The sequence below is a fragment of the Ornithodoros turicata genome, chromosome 6, assembly GCF_037126465.1.
Source record: "Ornithodoros turicata isolate Travis chromosome 6, ASM3712646v1, whole genome shotgun sequence".
Taxonomy (NCBI): domain Eukaryota; kingdom Metazoa; phylum Arthropoda; class Arachnida; order Ixodida; family Argasidae; genus Ornithodoros; species Ornithodoros turicata.
The window spans coordinates 47,113,031-47,130,228 of NC_088206.1; the positions used below are offsets into that span (position 1 = coordinate 47,113,031).

Consider the following 17,198-nt stretch of genomic DNA (forward strand, 5'->3'; position numbering starts at 1 on the left):
CGCACATTTCCTCAGGGCGTCGTCGTGACGTTGCACACCTCTATGAGGCCGAGAACGGCTTGCCCTCTCACCACTACCACCACCACCATCGGTTTCCGTTTTCCTTTTTTCTTTCTTTCTTTTCTTTTTTTTTTTTTTTGCTATAGTCGTGACGACGCCTACTTGCGACAACGGCAAGCTATTTCGACCCCCCCCCCCTCCGTTTCCGTCTCATCACTACCGTTCATCCTGCCAATACCTCACCCGTTATTTATTTTTCCTTTTTTTTTTCCTTTCTTTTTTCTTTTTGTGCTATAGTCGTCACGATGCCCGTGTGTGGCCAGCAACGGCGAGCTATTTCGGCACCCCCCACCCCTCGCCCTCGGTTTCAAGAGTGTACGCCTCCCGTTTTCAACAAGTCGGGGGAAAAGAATATGGTGTCACTCGGGGCGGTCGTTGGGTAAGAGCGTGCTACGTGGTAGAGTACACTCTTAAAAATGAACTTCACCGCATAGCATGCTCCTATAGCCAACCATAATCTCAAATGATATCGTTATCTGCGCTGATTTGTTGGAAACTGGAGGCGTACGCCTTTTTGTGACACTTATGCTGTTCATAATTGTCACAGAAAAGGCGTACGCCTCCCGTTTTCAACAAATCAGGGCAGATAACGATATCGTTCGAGATGATAGTTGGCTAGGAGCACGCCGTGCGGTGAAGTTCATTTTTAAGAGTGTACACTGTTAAAACAGAACTTCACCACATAGCCCGCTCCTAGCCAACCATCATACCGAATGGTATCATTCTGTGTCATGATATGTTCAAAACAGGGAGTAGGCGCCTATCTGGGACAAGATAATCTGTCCCAGTTGGCGCCTCCTTCCCCTTTTCAACAAATCAATGCACAGAATAATATCATTCGGAACGATGGTTGGCTAGGAGCGTGCTATGTGGTGAAGTTCTGTTTTAACAGTGTATTCTAATTTTCCAGTATTCGAATTTTAGCGGTCCTAGAAAATGGCTCAGGGTCCCAACTTTTTCACGTCTGGCGCAGGAATGAAGGCTGTATCGAACCACGGCACCTAGACGTGGATATAGGACGAGAGACCACGGAGTGGCTAAAGGAGAAACCGGGCGGCGGCCCCCACCGACGTGGGTTAAAACGAGGCCGACTGTCTCCAGTATTCGACTTTTAACTGCTGTTTAACTTATGCTGTTCATAAATGTCACAAAAAATGCGTGCGCCTCCCGTTTTCAAGAAATCAGGGCAGGCAACGTTAACATTCGAGGTGGTGGTTGACTAGGAGCGTGCTATGCGGTGGACGTCATTTTTAAGAGTGCATCTACACTCTTAAAAATGAGTTTCATCACATAGCACGCTCCTGCACGTAATGGTTGTAGTAGTAATGGTTGTAGTAATGGTTGTAGTAGTTGTAGAAGTAATGGTTGGTTATAACCAACCATTACTTCTGTGAGGCCGACAACGGCGAGCCCTTTCACCATCACCACCTGTTTTTAGAGTGCACACCTCTTTGTGACACTCATTAATGAATGCGAGTGAATGACTGCTAATGTCTCGTTCTCGTAACGCACCCTTGAATAACATCAATGGCGATAGCCTCGAGTCTGTTTCAACATATGAGATTCTTGGTGTTTACATATCGTATTATCTTTCATGGAACACACATATTATTCGTACGTATAACGTCGCCTATTTATTTTATCCGGCGTTCTTTCTATCTGTGGCTGCCTCTATAGCGTGAGGCTGCGTCTGTATACTGGACACCCGGTCGCCATAAACTATAGAATGTGCGGTCTCGGTGTGGGACGTCTGGGACTGACACAATTATCAACAATATTTCAGAACCGTGCCACGCGTTTGAGTTTATCTAATTATAACCGTACAGCGGGAGTCACACGACGAAGGCCAACCTTTGCACAGAACGACAACCTTGTCACTCCTGATTTGTGACAAGCGAACGGCTTTTGTGACTGCTAACGCAACTAAGAGGCGTACTGTAAAAGGCGCACGCCTCCCGTTTTCAACAGATCAGGAAGAGAGCACAAGATGTCATTCGAGATAATGGTTGGCAAGTGTGTATCTGCGGCGAAGTTATGTGTGCAAATATACTTGGGCTTATCGCTCTTATGTTCTCTCCGAAAAATTGCTGGACTATGAAGATAGACGCTAGCTTCTTCGCAGGCTGGTTCTTACGTGAGACGTCGCACTGGCAAAAGGACACTTGACACAGAAGAAACAATATTGTAGAAGAACGCCAACTGATGTCCAAGAATTAAAGCCCTTCCTGGGACCGAGCCACAGGGACACGAAAAGTCACATCATCGTCTAATGGCATTCGGGTCTCAGATGCCATTATTTACGAAGTTCGCGCCACACATTATTTTCTAATGACATTAAACGCCATGATGTCGATGCGGCCCACTGGCTAAGTAAAGTATAAGTTATGCTACATTTAAAAAAAAGGAGCCTAGTTAAACATGTTGAAAATTCAGGTAATATTCTGAAATATATATAACAATATCAAGTGGGTGTTCATATATGGAGCGCAGTTCTAATTTGCCCAATCCAATTGCGGTGCCCAATCCAAAACAAGCAATATGGCGGCACCTCAAATTATTTTGCGGTTGTCGATGAAAATTTCTGACAACTTGGGACATCTTTCGTCGAAATGTGTTCGAGAAACCTCTAATTTATCATATCATAAATTGTTGTACAGTAGAAAGTGGTCTTATGCAAACTCAAATTGTTCATCTGCGCGCTAACAATTGTAGAGAGAGAGAGAGAGTAGCCATTTCATGGGCGAATGAGTTACGGCGAACGCAGTAAGCGAAAATGGCATTTAGGCAAATGCCATTAAAACTGTTCGTGTGCTACCGCATGAATGACATCAGAACTTAACTCGCTAAGCACTGAATGTCACTTTTCGTGTCCGTGTGGCTGAAGTATTAAAAGTGCATGTGCATTAAAACATGTCATCGTTGCTCGCATTCATGCTCATGAAAATCGACTGCAAGCGGAAAGATGTGGTGGTATACCCTACAAAGAACATTGATGCGACGAAGAACATTGATGGGTAGCAAAACAGGTGCGCACCAGAAGGGACGAGGAAACATTTAGGATTTCTAACCTACAGGCATGTCCGCACACTTTCCTGATGGACCCTCGCTACAAAGCGGCCCACCAGGGGTGCCACTACAATCCATCCATCCATCCACGTTTACTGAACGTCGCACACACACGCACACACACACACACACACACACACACACACACACACACACACACACAAAAGCTGAATAAATGAGCGCCAGTGTTGTCCGCTAAAGTGAGGGCTGCTCCATGGCGTCGTCTCGTCCGATTTTATCGCAATCTTGACAACAAATCAAAAACTTAAAGAGCGGCACGTTTCGAGCGCGATATGCTGCGAGCTGCAACAAGCTCTTAGATGACATGAAGTAAGCTGCATGCCTGCTGATTTACGGTACACCTCACGACGACGCCGGTCCGAAATAAATGTACCTGGTCGAGGAGGCTTCTTCACTCGACAAGGAGACGACGCAAGGCGACGACAGTTCGAGTTGATCGCAAACCCCTCTTGAAGGCATGCACCAAACAAAACTATATAGAGGGTGTCTCAGCTATACCTCCGGGCTAAATAATTCGCGAACGGGTGCACCAATCGAATAACTTTCTTTTTTACAAGTATCTCACCGATACCGCCTACAAGGTGCGCACCGTGTGAATGAGTGGGAGGCGCTCATTATTTAAATAGAAATTCAAATGAGTTTCGTGAAAACATAGCTTCGTAAGCAGGGCGCCGTCGGCATTAAAATGGGTACTACCCCTTTTGGGACCTTCAGTGGACACCTTTTATAGGAACATCTACCACCGAAGAGGGTCATTTGTTGCAGCAATTAATTGGTTTCGGTTTACATATTTCTGTCGTTGCTGGACGTGGCGAAGCGCAAGAGGACGTAATTCATTGGTGTAAGGACATAACTCATTGGTGGGTAAGGAAGTGGAAGGGCGTCCTTTTACGCTTCACCGCAACCAGTCGCGACAAAAAAAAAATAATTAATTAAAAAACCGAAACCAACTACTGCAACAATTAATGACCCGCTCCAGTGGCAGATTTCTCTAAAAGGTATCTACTGAAGATCCCAAAAGGGGTAGTACCCATTTTGATGCCAACGGCGCCCTGCTTTCGAAGTTATGCTTTTCACAAAACTCATTTGAATTTCTATTTAAATAATGAGCGCCTCCCCTCTCATTCACACGGTGCGCAGCTTGTAAGTGATGTCGGACATATACTTATAAAAAAGAAAGTTCTTCGAATGATGCACCGGTTCGCGAGTTATTTAGCCCGGAGATTTAACTGAAACACCCGTATAGTCAACACTGAAACTATACCCATACAGCTGGTTGACCACAACGGTTTCGAGGCAACGTGAGGATGATCTCTGACTACACGAAGGGTTATCTTGTAGGGTACGATCCTTGTGTCTCTCTGGACACGTGTGTTCGATCTATGGAAAGGACCATGTTACGTAGTAATGGACATATTCCGGGACATAATATCGAGGACGCAAAAGCTGATTCTCCATGAAATGTGCGGTAGAATCGCTGTAATTCAGTGAAAGATGGAATGTCACGTTGGGTGGCGCCGATGACAAGTGTCGGTGATGTGGCGGAAAGTGTCGCCCATGACGTCAATGAGTGGCTCTTTATCCTTTAACGCCTGGTGCGACTGCGTTTGTTCAAAGACCCCCTGAAAACAGGGGTGGTAGAAAACACACACACACACATACATTAGATGATGATGAGGTGGGTGATTCACCGCCGCTGAGGCGGTACACTGCCCTATTGCGCGTTGGGAAAGGATGATGAGGGCTTTCAGAGAGCCCTCACCAGACCGGTGGAGCACAAGTACTCCGCAAGAAGACGAAGGCCTTGCATCTGGTGGACAGCGTTCGACCACGGTCCGAGGATCTTCGCGAGGTTGAACGGCCGCTTGTCAATACGGTGGGTGGTAGAACGTTCCTATAACCACTATACAATTCTGAGACAGCAATATTTCAGTCCCAACTCACTCGCATCAATAACAAGCCGTTCAACCCTTAAGATAGTCCCAGTGCCATTTTTCGCAAGAGTGGGACTCTTGTGTCACTGCAATGTTATCTATGGGAATTCATGGTATACTATACACCACGTGTGGTCGACTGGATAAACTGCTAATCCGGACACTTTACTGACCCTCCACAACAACAACAACAACAACATAGATGAATGGATGATGATGATGTGGGATGTTTCCCTGCGTATGGTATACTATACACCACGTGTGGTCGACTGGATGAACTGCTAATCCGGACACTTTACTGACCCTCCACAACAACAACAACAACAACAACATAGATGAATGGATGATGATGATGTGGGATGTTTCCCTACCTTATTCCACCCCACCCCATTCCTACCCTCCACGTGCAGTATCTCACCACTTGCCATAAGGTTCCGGCCTTTCGGAGTTTATTTTTTGCATATTCGGAGGATGTTTTTCGGAGCTTATTATGTTCCGAAGATTCTGAGTTTTTGTCTTTTATTAATCATATCTTCGTTAATATCCGAAGTTCGTAGAAAAAGCTGCAGCTGTGAAACGACATATTCACAAAAAGAATGAGACCATGCCTCTCCAAAACGCTCACTGCCATGTTGCGGAACTTGCAGACAACGACATATATGCCATTACTTTGAGGGAAAAGCACGATTCACAGAAAAAGAAAAGCCCTATGCACTGAGTTTTCCAGGCGGACCTTGGAAATGGCTGAAATGGCCTCAGAATGCCACCATGTAGAATAATATCACTAAATAAGGTACCCTATATTCAGTTGCGGCGAATTCCCTATATAGGCAAGGATAGAATTCACCTCATTACATGGATGCTCCGCGAAAGACAGCTGTGCGGCGGATTTTGTTTAACAGAGACATCCTTCTTTGTCGCAGGGGTTGGTAATTCGCGGTGCGAGGTAATCTCAGCACCAAACGAAACGATCCTCTCGGTCAAGCAGTCATCAAGGCATGGCTTTTCTTTCTCAGTTCTCGATTACTGGAACCCACAAATGCGGAGTTTTTCGAATAAATCCGAATTGCTTCAAATCTTAACTGGCGTCCGTTTTTCAGATTTTTTCGGAAAAATTCAAAAACCCGGAACCCTATAGTTATGTCATGTGCGCGAACGTATGTTTCATTTCCTTTATTCCAATCCCACTCGCATATTAACCCACATGCCATAGCCCAGGCAGGGCATCGTGTAAACTGGGACATCGTATATATGTTATATTGGATGAGTATGTGCAGGGTGGGTGCTATAAAAGGTCAGTCACATTTTCGCTCTTGACGCTATACCTATACTTGACAGATAGTCTTCTGCTGCCACACAGTGAATAATTTATGTCAGAGAAAGTTACGAAAAAATCGTGGTTACCAGCCGCCGCGTAACAAAATAATTACGGCCACACAAACTTTCGTCTTCATGTATTTCCTATGCGCTATACCGATGAATGGTGGTGAAAGTTTGCATGGTGGTATTTATTGTGTTACACAGTGCTTAGTAACCACAATTTTTTCGTAGGTTTCTCTGGCATAAATTCTTTACTCTAGGGCAGAGAAAGCCTGTGCGTCAAGGAGGTATCGCGTCGAGGAGGTACCCCGTCTTGCACAAAAATGTGACTGACCATTTAGAGCAGACTTGTACAAAATACTGCGCAAAAGTATTTAAAATAAGATACTAAATACTCTACGTAAAAAGTATTTAAAATAGATTACAAAATACTCAAAACTGAAAGTAATTTGAGTAGAGTACTAAATACTCTAAGAAGTATTTAAGATACTCTTTAAAGCACTTTAGTATAAGCTGTAAGTGAAACGCGTATTCTGAACGTGGAAAAAATGAAAGGAATAAACTTCATCAGCCATGCTGAAGCATATCTTTCATTTGCAACGTCTTGGTGTCAATGTTTGGTGAACTTTGATGAACCCAAGTAAACTTTGTTGATATGTTCTGAACCAATTCGTAATCCGTCCTGTATGTCTGTTCGGGTCTTTCAACCTGTGGCACGTGTTTATTGGTTTGGTGACCAAGGAAATAAATGCTGGGATTCTCTTGTACCTAATCCCCTGGTGATTCACCTGGCAATATGAATAGGAACGGCTTTCTGACGAAGTTGGCTATTGACAAGCAAGGTGATATGACAGATTCGCGAATTCCCGAAAAAAGAAAGAAGAAAAGGGGGTTAAATTCCAGTGAGCTGAAAATCTCGGCACGGCGGGAAGTGTGCTGGATATGGCTTGACGAGGAAGGAAAGTATTTTGAGTACTGAGTAGCAAATACCGTAAAAAGTATTTTAAATACATTAAAAATACTTGTCACAAAACGTATCGAGTAAAGTACCAAACTACCGGAAAAGTATTTAAAATACTGTATTTTGAGTGCGTACTCAAGATACGTACAAGTCTGTATTTAGAGCACCCACACTGTACTTCTTGTATAGTGGAGTACCTCATCTCATCGTCATGCGTGTATATAGTTGTTGTTTCTATCTGGCAACCATACATTCCAAATGACGTCGTTCTCGCTCCTATAGATTCAAACGGGAGGCCTTTTAGGAACGCTTTGCATTCGAGTTAATGGTCAAGTTAATAACCATTAACTTAAATGCAAGTGTCCCAAAAAGGCGTATGGGCTAATGATTCCATACTGCGCAGAGATGGACCTTGAACGTGTTCTGTTATTATGGTCAAGATCTGTTTCTAAAATGTACAGCACTGGTTCGTGGCATGCGACTAACTGACGAATAAGGAAGCTGCGAAAGCCCAATGTCGGATATTCTAGGCTCTCCCATGCAGCAGACATGCATGATTCTGCATGCTCCGCCTGCATGCGATAGCTCGTATACCTCGGCTGCAGATGTTCCGGGGTGGTGGACACTGGCCACCTGTGCAGCTCGAAAGATTGAAGACATCGAAGTAAGATTGCAACGACAGCCTTATCCGATTAGATATCTGTGTTCCGCGTTCTGAGAAAGGATTCATTGCATCCAATGGAATGTGCAGCGATCGCTGCAGTTTCCCCATTTTTTTCTTCATCACATCACATCACATCACGCTGCAGTTTTAGCGTTGCTGCAGTGTAGGCAATGCTATCCAGTATGTTCGTATCGTGCACATAGCATCGGAGTGGTATTTAGGCACACAAACATGAAAGTCGAGAACAAATTTAAATAAATCCCGCGTATGTAGCGAAAGCATCCGTCAAAAACAAAAAAGGAGGAGAAAAACATTTTTATCGCACGAGTATCCCTGAGGAATGGGTTTCGGAAATGAACTACTGTGGAAGATCGTAAATGGGAGGTATATTTGATCCGCAAGAAAATTTTATTACTGATACGATTTTTAGTGTCTGAAAGATTCCTTCAAAGAGACATCCAAACGCATCACGTGACTTTTTAGCTTCCTGAACTGGTTCGTATCCATGCCTGGTATGTATTGGTGCAAATACGACCCAGTTACAATTAGGAAGTAATATCGCCAGGTTTACTGACAACTAGCAGCTGACTTACAAGCTTCATCTCCATGTCATCTTCACTTTTCGCGTTCGATTTGACAAATGCTTGTGAACACCAAGACAATTACAATGTGAGCATAAGAGGGTTATGCGAGCGATCTGGTGTAAACTTGACATGGGCAACATACCCCATGTAGGGTGAAGATAAGGGGAAGAACAAACAAACGTACAACAATTTGTTCGTGCCCTTGTCTTCACCCCAAACTCAGGGACATATTGCCCGCGTCAAAATTACAATGCGCTTATCGCTCTTACCCATGATCATGGCTGTTAATCCTTCCCAGTCGACTCCTGTGCTTCAGAGAGTGACGCACAACAAACACTCCGCACACACACAGTCACAGCGAAGGGACGTAGACATGACTCGTACAACACAACCGTCAGAAGAGCTTCGACTGTTGACATCAAAACCGAAAGCAGAAGGCAACGGAGGGCCGAGCATCGTGATCTTTTCCCCGCCCGCTCCGACCTCCTCCTCATGTGTTGGCCACGCCTTGTGGGGCCGTTTATTTCTTTTTGTCCTCTCTCGTTTCCCCATCCGATAAGTGTCGGCTTCCAAGCGTGACATAGAGATGGTTGCGAGGGGAAAAAATGCCAGTTTTCGTCGCGAAGGAAGCGCGAGAAATGTTTCTCTCGAAGCAGACGACCTCCTGACTTCCTGTGATCGTGCCGCTCGTTTGGACACTTCGGCGGAACTCGAGAAAGACGAGCGGAAAAAGAGCGTTTCTGCTTAATACGTGCACGAGAAAGACACATTACCGCCCTCCTGTGGGCGACATTTGGGTCTCACTTTTTAGGACGTTAATGGTTTTAAAAATTCGCTGAGGGAGTATCGGGTGTGCGGTTCGGGGTCACATTTGGAGCATCTTTGCACACACAAAGTCGCCGGTATCCACGTTGTAGATGATAGTATGTGACGAAGGGGACAAAAATAAACCAGATAAATTAAGGAATTGTTTTGGCTCAATTTGACAATGACTCCTGCTCTTATCTTGGTAGAAGTTTATTCTTGCTTTGCAGATGCAGTACCGGGTTTGTACACTCTAAAAACAGAACTTCGCCTCATAGCACGTTGTGCGCGAGCCATTGCCACGAATGATAGGGTTATCGCTTCTGATTGGAGGAGAGAGGGGGCGTACGTCTTTGTGTGGTATTTTGGATATACGATAATTCTACAAAAAGGACGCCTGCCCTCTCTCTTCGAATAAGAAGCGGTAACCCTACACTGTAAAAACAGAACTTCACCGCATAGCACGCTCTGCGCCAACCATTGCCCGGAATGATGGGGCTACACTCTTTGAAATGAACTTCACCGCATAGCACGCTCCTAACCAACTATCAACTCGAATGATATACGATGATACGTTATCTGCCCTAGTTTGTTGAAAACCGGAGGCGTAGGCCTCCCGTTTTCAACGGCAAGCCCTTTCACCACCCACCACCACCACATCATTTTTAAGAGTGTACGATTCTAATTTGAGGAGAGAGGGGGACGTGCGCCTTTTTGTGTCAATTATCATATATCCAAATTGCCACACAAAGGCGTACCCCTTTCTCTCCTCGAATGAGAAGCGATAACCCTATCACTCCTGGGCAATGATTAGCGCACAGCGTGCTATATGCAGTGAGGTTCTGTTTTTAGAGTGTGTAGTGCTGTAGTATAGCCTAAATCATGTCACGATGATTATTTTGCTCGCTTTTTTTTTTCCCTTTTTTGTGACGTGCATACCGTGCAGCTTCCTTTTTTCGCTTGCATAGGCAACGGGCCTTCCATACTCCGTTTCAAAGCGACATGTGCTCTGGGTGCTGCCTCAGTGATTCCTCTTCTTGTTTGACATTTTACACTTGTTTTAAATTTTGAAGTCTTGTTGCACTGCGTCACTTTAAACCGTTCACTCTATATGTGCCGGTTTTTATGTGGTGGTGGTGGTGATGGCGAAAGGGCTTGCCGTTGTCGGCCTCACGTATGTGGGCAACGGTTTTTATGTACAGTGTGCAGATACACTGCAGTAGCCAGTCCGACTTTGTCGCAACTCACATTTCCTTTTTCTTCTTTTTCTTTTTCACATCACCATTAGAAAGCGACAGTGATACCGCTGAGGAGCTCAAGAAAATTGCCAAATAGGACATCCACGCTGTACGAGGAAGAGCGGTTTTTAATTTGCGTTACTTTGCTGAAAACAAATTCGGAAGGTAAATTTTTTTTTAACTTTTTCTACCTCTCCACATGTAATTAACGAAAGTGTCGACCTCTCTAGTAGCAGCGGTATTTCCTCTAGGGCGCAAGAAACACATTGCTTTACAAGAGCTGCGGTGCGGGATATATAGTTGGCACATGATCACACTAAATAGAAGCAGGCGAAAAGAACATGGGAAAGCCGGTATATATAGACACCACAACTGCTGACTCTCAACAGACTGAAATTTATTCTGTAACAGTACAAGCTACGAAGAACGAAAAACATTATCACGCTGATACAAAAAAACATACTTTCTGTTTCTTGTGCAGTCAACCTGACCTAGCTGTTTAGAGAACTATAATTTCATCTTCTGTAAGCCTGATACACTGAACACTAACCATGCATCGCTGATGTAAATCAGAAAGGCCTCCCAAATGGGTGGCAGCCAACACACACGAGGAGTGCTCCCAAAGTACTGTGTTTAGAGGACACATCCCCATGTGTGTGTGTGAAGGGGGGGGGGGCACTTTACAGCCGTCCACATGAGAGAGGGTTTACAGTTGTGGTCTCTACCTATATCTGTCCGTGTTCATTTTGGCTGCTTTTATTTAGTTTGAACAATGCTTTATGTTGGGACTCCTCTGTGTAATCTGCACTCGTAGTCTCTTAGAAAAAAAGAACTTCACCACATCACACGCTGGAGGCCAACCGCTACACTGAAGGACGCCTTTGTCACTCCTGTCACTGCCTTTTTGTGATGATTAACGCAACGTACCTGCAACAAAGGAGGATACACCTCTCGTTTTCAACAGAGGACGATATCATACGGGATGATGCTAGATGAGCAGCATGTGATGCTGCGAAGGTCTGTTTTAAGAGTGTGACGTCTAAAGACATGAATCAGAAAATAAAATAAAAACACCTGCGTTATGTTAGTGTACGCAGCCATACATAATATACTGGGTGTATCACCTAAAGTGATAAAAATTCTAACTGGCGATGTCCTCGCCGTAGGATTGTAGGACTTTCGGCAATTACCTTCTGGAAACTTTCGCTGCCATTTAGGAAGGCGTTGGACAATTTTTAGTTGACGGAAATTAATTTTTTTCAACCGAACTTTGAAAATTGCGAAGCCAACGTCACTTTTTTTACAGAAATATGAAGTCCTCAAGGGGTCACCGCACACCCAACAAAAACTATGCACAGTATAGCCTTGTTGCTTCCTCCTATCGCCGCAGCTTTAGCACGTGCTTTTTTGCGACAATGAAGCAGGCGGGGCTAAAGCAGCACTTTTACTTTTTTTTTTCGACTATTTCTATTGCATAGCTTCTGTTGGGTATGCTCCTACGTTAGCACCACAAGCTTTATAATGTACTTCCGTACATTTAGTGATGAGACCTCTGCTAATCCCGAACTTGTCAGACATTGTGCGGAATGGTTCATTTCCAGTCAGAGCTGTACACGTTACCCCCCCCCCCCCCCAAAAAAAGGAACTAAATACGTTACTCGTTCCTTCGAAAAAATAGGAACTAAATACGTTACTCGCTAGTAACAAGTAAAAGGAACGCGTTCTCGTTACTTGGAAGTAACGAGTTATACTCCTATACGTTACATTTGCATACATATCTGATTAAGAGACTTGATTGAGACTAAATGACTGAGACAATATCTGATTGTCTCGTGTACACTGTCGACACGCGCATGCATCAAATAAGCCCTACACCAAAGAACAGTGTTGAACGCCGTGATCCGTAAGAGGGATTTTCAGGTAACAAAACGCATTCATTCACAAGGAAGCCTTCAATAGATCATTCACATGAGTTCCCGAGGATACCACGTCAAGAGATCCAATGGGTCAAGAGATCCACCGATGGATCTCTTGACCCAGTTGGATCTCTTGACTCGTCTGAGGGTTCGCCAGGCTTGGATCTTTTGACCCTTTTGTGTTACGTCGTTAACTCTAACATCGCTAAGCAGAAATTACTCGTATCGAAATACGAGGGACTCGTTTTGCGTGCGGTATAAATAGAATACAAATGCAGGTGGGAAATCAACAACTCATTTTCATTGACTTAGTTACTCACTTTGTAACACATAGCGCAGTCAAAGAAAAGCCGACAGTTCTCTTATGCCATTTGTGTTAAAAACAGGTGGTTGCACTGTAAGATCAACCTGTTTGTAACACAGGATTTATAGAAGTGCTGTCTTAGTTGTTTTTTTTTTTTTTTTTTTCATCGCTTCGTGTTAGAGATTATTTCTACAGTTAGCGTGGGCTACGTACATTCACGTTGGGTGGGCCGGCTGCTGTTTCAAACACGTTGATTATTCCAACACTTCGTATAGTCGAAGAGTCAAGTCGCTGTTGTGGACAGACATTCTGCATGGCGGAACCGTCTGATCATGGACTCTCTCAGGGTACGAAAGATAGCTTCATATGCCCGAACATCTTTTTTTTTTTCTTTTTGTGTATGTGTGCTTTTCTGTATCAAGTTTTCCCTTAATTTTTCCCGCTTTCCACAAAAGGACAAAGACAAAGCACTTTGCGACTGGGCACATTACTATTGGTAAGAAACTTCAGTTCTGGCATAACGTGGGGACGGCTGCGCCAATGGACAAAAAAGTACAAAGACAACTCTGAATCCAGCAGTATACCCTGCATTTTGGGGTTGAGGTCAATGAACGTGACGGGTCAATGTTGATTGGAAAGCACAGTCAGACAGTATTTTCCCGCACGGTCAGTAAAAGAATAGAATAACGTGATAAGGGCGGGGGCCAATGAAAAGAACGCGACAATTTGATAAGTTTTAAGCCCTGCGGCCTACGATTCTTTGTAAGTGGAGCTCAATATTCTAGGTAACAAGCATCCGTTCTGGCATAGCGTGTTACGGCGCTGGGGGCAATGGACATAAACGTACAAAGGCAAAAGGTAACCTACAGCACAACCACAGGATTTTCTCGCTTGCTTTTTTTTTTGTGTGTGCGTGTGCGTGTGTGGTAAGAAGAGCGAAAACACCGAAAAGTCTTCGGTGTTGCCGGGCATATTACTTCCTAACTTAACGCTACGTACACCGCAATCGTTCTGCAATGAACATGGTAACATGGTAAGGGATATACTTTCTTTTCTGTCGCGAATCCTGACCAGTGTGACGCTTTGACTGGTTGGATCTCTTGACCCGCCTGTCACGTGACCGGTTGGATCTCCTGACTCGTTGGATCTCTTGACCGGGTTGGAACTCTAGACGCTTTGGATCTTTTGACTCGCCTGTCACGTGACCGGTTGGATCTCCTGACTCGATGGATATCTTGACTCGTTGGATCTCTTGACCGGAAGCGGTTCCCGTGTAGGCAACAGATAGACAAAGCACTAAACGCCCTCGGCGTAGTGAATACACATGGAGTGTTCTGAAACACTGTGGACACTAGAGGCAATGAGAAAGGCGTTGCTCTCTGGTATCCTTTTCTCTTCACTGGGGATTTTTCCGCGTGCCTCATCCTCGTGGAACTACCAAAAGCAGTAACGCGTTCCTTGTAACGCGTTACGTACAGCTCTGTTTCCAGCCAACGATGAGCTGAAGGCAGAGCTTAGAATCTACGCAGTAAGCCTTCTGTTCGAAGGACATACCCTTTTGCAGAAGACCCTGGACTAAATGTCAAGAAATGACATGCCAACATTTAAGGCACTAACCGACCTCAAATGCCGTGAAAGGTACACGAGGGTCATCAGGGAACTGCCAGTGTGTGAAACGGGGTCTGTGTTCCACGAAATTTACGTGAATCCTACGTGAACTCTGGTTCCTCGTAAGACCCCCCTTCGTTACGATGAAAGTCACAATTCCGTCGCAAGCAGTCACGTGAAAGATTACGGCGGGGAAATGTCGTCTGCTCCGTGGCGGTCGTCAAATTCAATACTTAACTCTTTCATTAGGGGCTTTCGGGCGAAAGTGAGACAGCCATCTCCACCTTTGTAGGTTTCAGTCACTCGGGCCATTTTCTACATATGCCCAGGAGAACTTCTTCTTCTTCTTCCTTCAGCAACACTACGTCGCCTTCACGCAGACTATTTGGCGATAATGGTGGCACCATGTGGGCGTATCTTAATTCATTAAGGTATTCCCTGCGCCATCTTTGCCAGAAACTGTCGATCGTCGTGTTCTTGTACCTCCAGCGTCGTCGTCGAAGATCCTTTGCTCCGACTGACAGGATCGCCTAAGTGCGATGAGGAGGAAGGGTCGTCAGCTTCTGCCCAACAAAGAAGTGCGCCGGCGGCAGACGCTGAGGTTCCTTCACATCGATAACGAAACGTCAGTGAACGCGAATTTATTACTGCTTCCAGTTCCACTAAGACGGTCATGAGTTCTTCAAAGTTCAAGTCGAGCTTCTACATCCTAGCACCTTTCGTAAGGCCGTCTTGACCGATCTCACCAGTCTTTCCCAGCAGACATTGCGAATATGTGTCCCATGAGTTCACGCTTTGTGGAATACGACAGTATGTGTTGATGATGACTGTAGGCTTTCGTAGACATGTAAGTGCTAAATCTAGTTTGAGTTGCTGCTATTTACCGTTTCCTGTAGTTTCTTGCGAGCGATCCTTCAACAAATATTGGATATTCACAATTCTGCAAGACATTTGAAATAACTGTTAGATAATCTGATAGCAGTGTGCATGCCTTGAGTGTATCTGTACAATCGAAGGAACTCAATATATGTGGAGTTTTCTGACATGTACTTGTCTGTACCTATCTCTGGTGTACCATAGCACTGTATGATAGTACCGCTCCGACGACAGGTGCAGCGTAGACGACGAAATTGAACATTGATGTTCCGATGTCAGATCTGGGCATTAGCTTCTGAGAGGTCCTGAGAGGTCCTCTCAGCCTGAGAGGTCAGCCTAAAAGGTCCACCAGCCTGAGAGGTCCTCTCCAGCTGGTCTGATAGGGTTCAGGGGTGTACCTCGAAATAAAGTGATCAAAATCCCCGTTGCAAAATAAGCTACACAGTAAATTTTAAACACAGTAAAAAAGTTATTTTACACCTTTATTCACTCAAAAATGTGTATTCTTATAAAAACACCCTTTTCTGTCCCGCAAAGGGTGCAAGAAGAGCATTACCAAAGCTGTAATATCGACATACACCACGTTTTATCCAATGTCGATCATTAAGGGTGTAAAGTGGGGTGTTGAAACAGGTTTTTATGTCCAATACACTCATTTGAATTGGGAATATGGTATTAAAAACAGTGTTTTAATTCGTGAGAGAAAGATTATGCTGGTTTCACAGCTCCGCTCAGCATGTAATCACATTATAGACGATAACCTGAGTTTAAAACACAGTATTTGACAGGGAAGGATGTTAGGAATTTAGCTGATATCTTTGACTCGTTGCAAGCGTGGGTGTTAATTGCAAAAACGCATTCCCGTCACCGTTACAAACGTTTCCCGCCCCACCACATGTAACGAACGTGCCACAACAAATTGTATTTCACTATATGATCCATCCGACACGCCAATATAGGCTACTGAGGGTACCCAGGTCTCTTCCAACCTCGGCACTCACGTTGGTCCCACAGTGTTACCAAGCTAACGAGGCGTGCCTGCTACGGATTGCGCTCCGGTCTAAGTTCTGCGATGGAACCACGGCTGGAAGTCTGCCGTGTTCAGGGTGGTGCTTGCCATAGAAGCAAGAACGTCGAACTGTATGTCTCGGCCACTGGTCTCGGCATGCTGCCGCGGAAGCTTGTATGTATTACACTAGCTATTTGCGAGGGACCATTTGCCAGAAAACAATTCCATCATAAAAGGTGTTTTCAATAGGATACTCCCCTTTTAAGGGTGTTTTTGCTTTTAAAAAACCCGCCCATTATAAGAGGGTTTTATTAGGAATACACTTAACTAAAGGGTGTTTTAGAAAACACCCATCATTTGAGTGTAAAGGCAACACCAAAAAGGTGTGCGCCATGAGACAAGCCGTTTACACCAAAAAAGTGTAAAAAAGTTTACTGTGTACTGTAAATAAATGTTATCGGACTATAAAATGCGCAGTCGCGTGCGGGAAACCGGCAACAGCGAACTTAAGATTAACCTGGACATCAAAATGCAAACACCGAACTTGAATTAACCTAAGAATAAACTAACCAACGTGCTATTCAGTCGTGTCCGCCCTGCTCAGCCTAACGGCCGCTAAAATGTGGCTGCGTTCGCTAAACGACTTGGACATCATCGAAAACCTCTGAATTTGAATGGTTAAATAGTGATGTCGTGTTTTCAAACATGGTATATCATCTTACGAAGCAATCAAGCATTCTCCTTGATTTTCCTTGTTTCGAAAGCGTGAATTTCGAGATCGGGGATTTCGCAACCGGGAATATCGAGTTCCTCCCGGGTTCAGATAGGTAGGG

The 17,198-nt window shown here is 44.6% G+C and overlaps 1 protein-coding gene across 1 annotated transcript in view; it reads right to left on the reverse strand.

Annotated features, from left to right (window-relative positions):
- Positions 1-9,057, reverse strand: part of LOC135397986 (paired box protein Pax-1-like) — a 50,429-nt gene extending 41,372 nt beyond the window's left edge. Inside the window, exon 1 of the mRNA XM_064629449.1 lies at positions 8,880-9,057. Within this exon, the coding sequence (XP_064485519.1) occupies positions 8,880-8,889 (10 nt within the window). The 5' untranslated portion in view covers positions 8,890-9,057. The remainder of the gene's footprint in view (positions 1-8,879) is intronic.
- Positions 9,058-17,198: the final 8,141 nt, after the last annotated feature.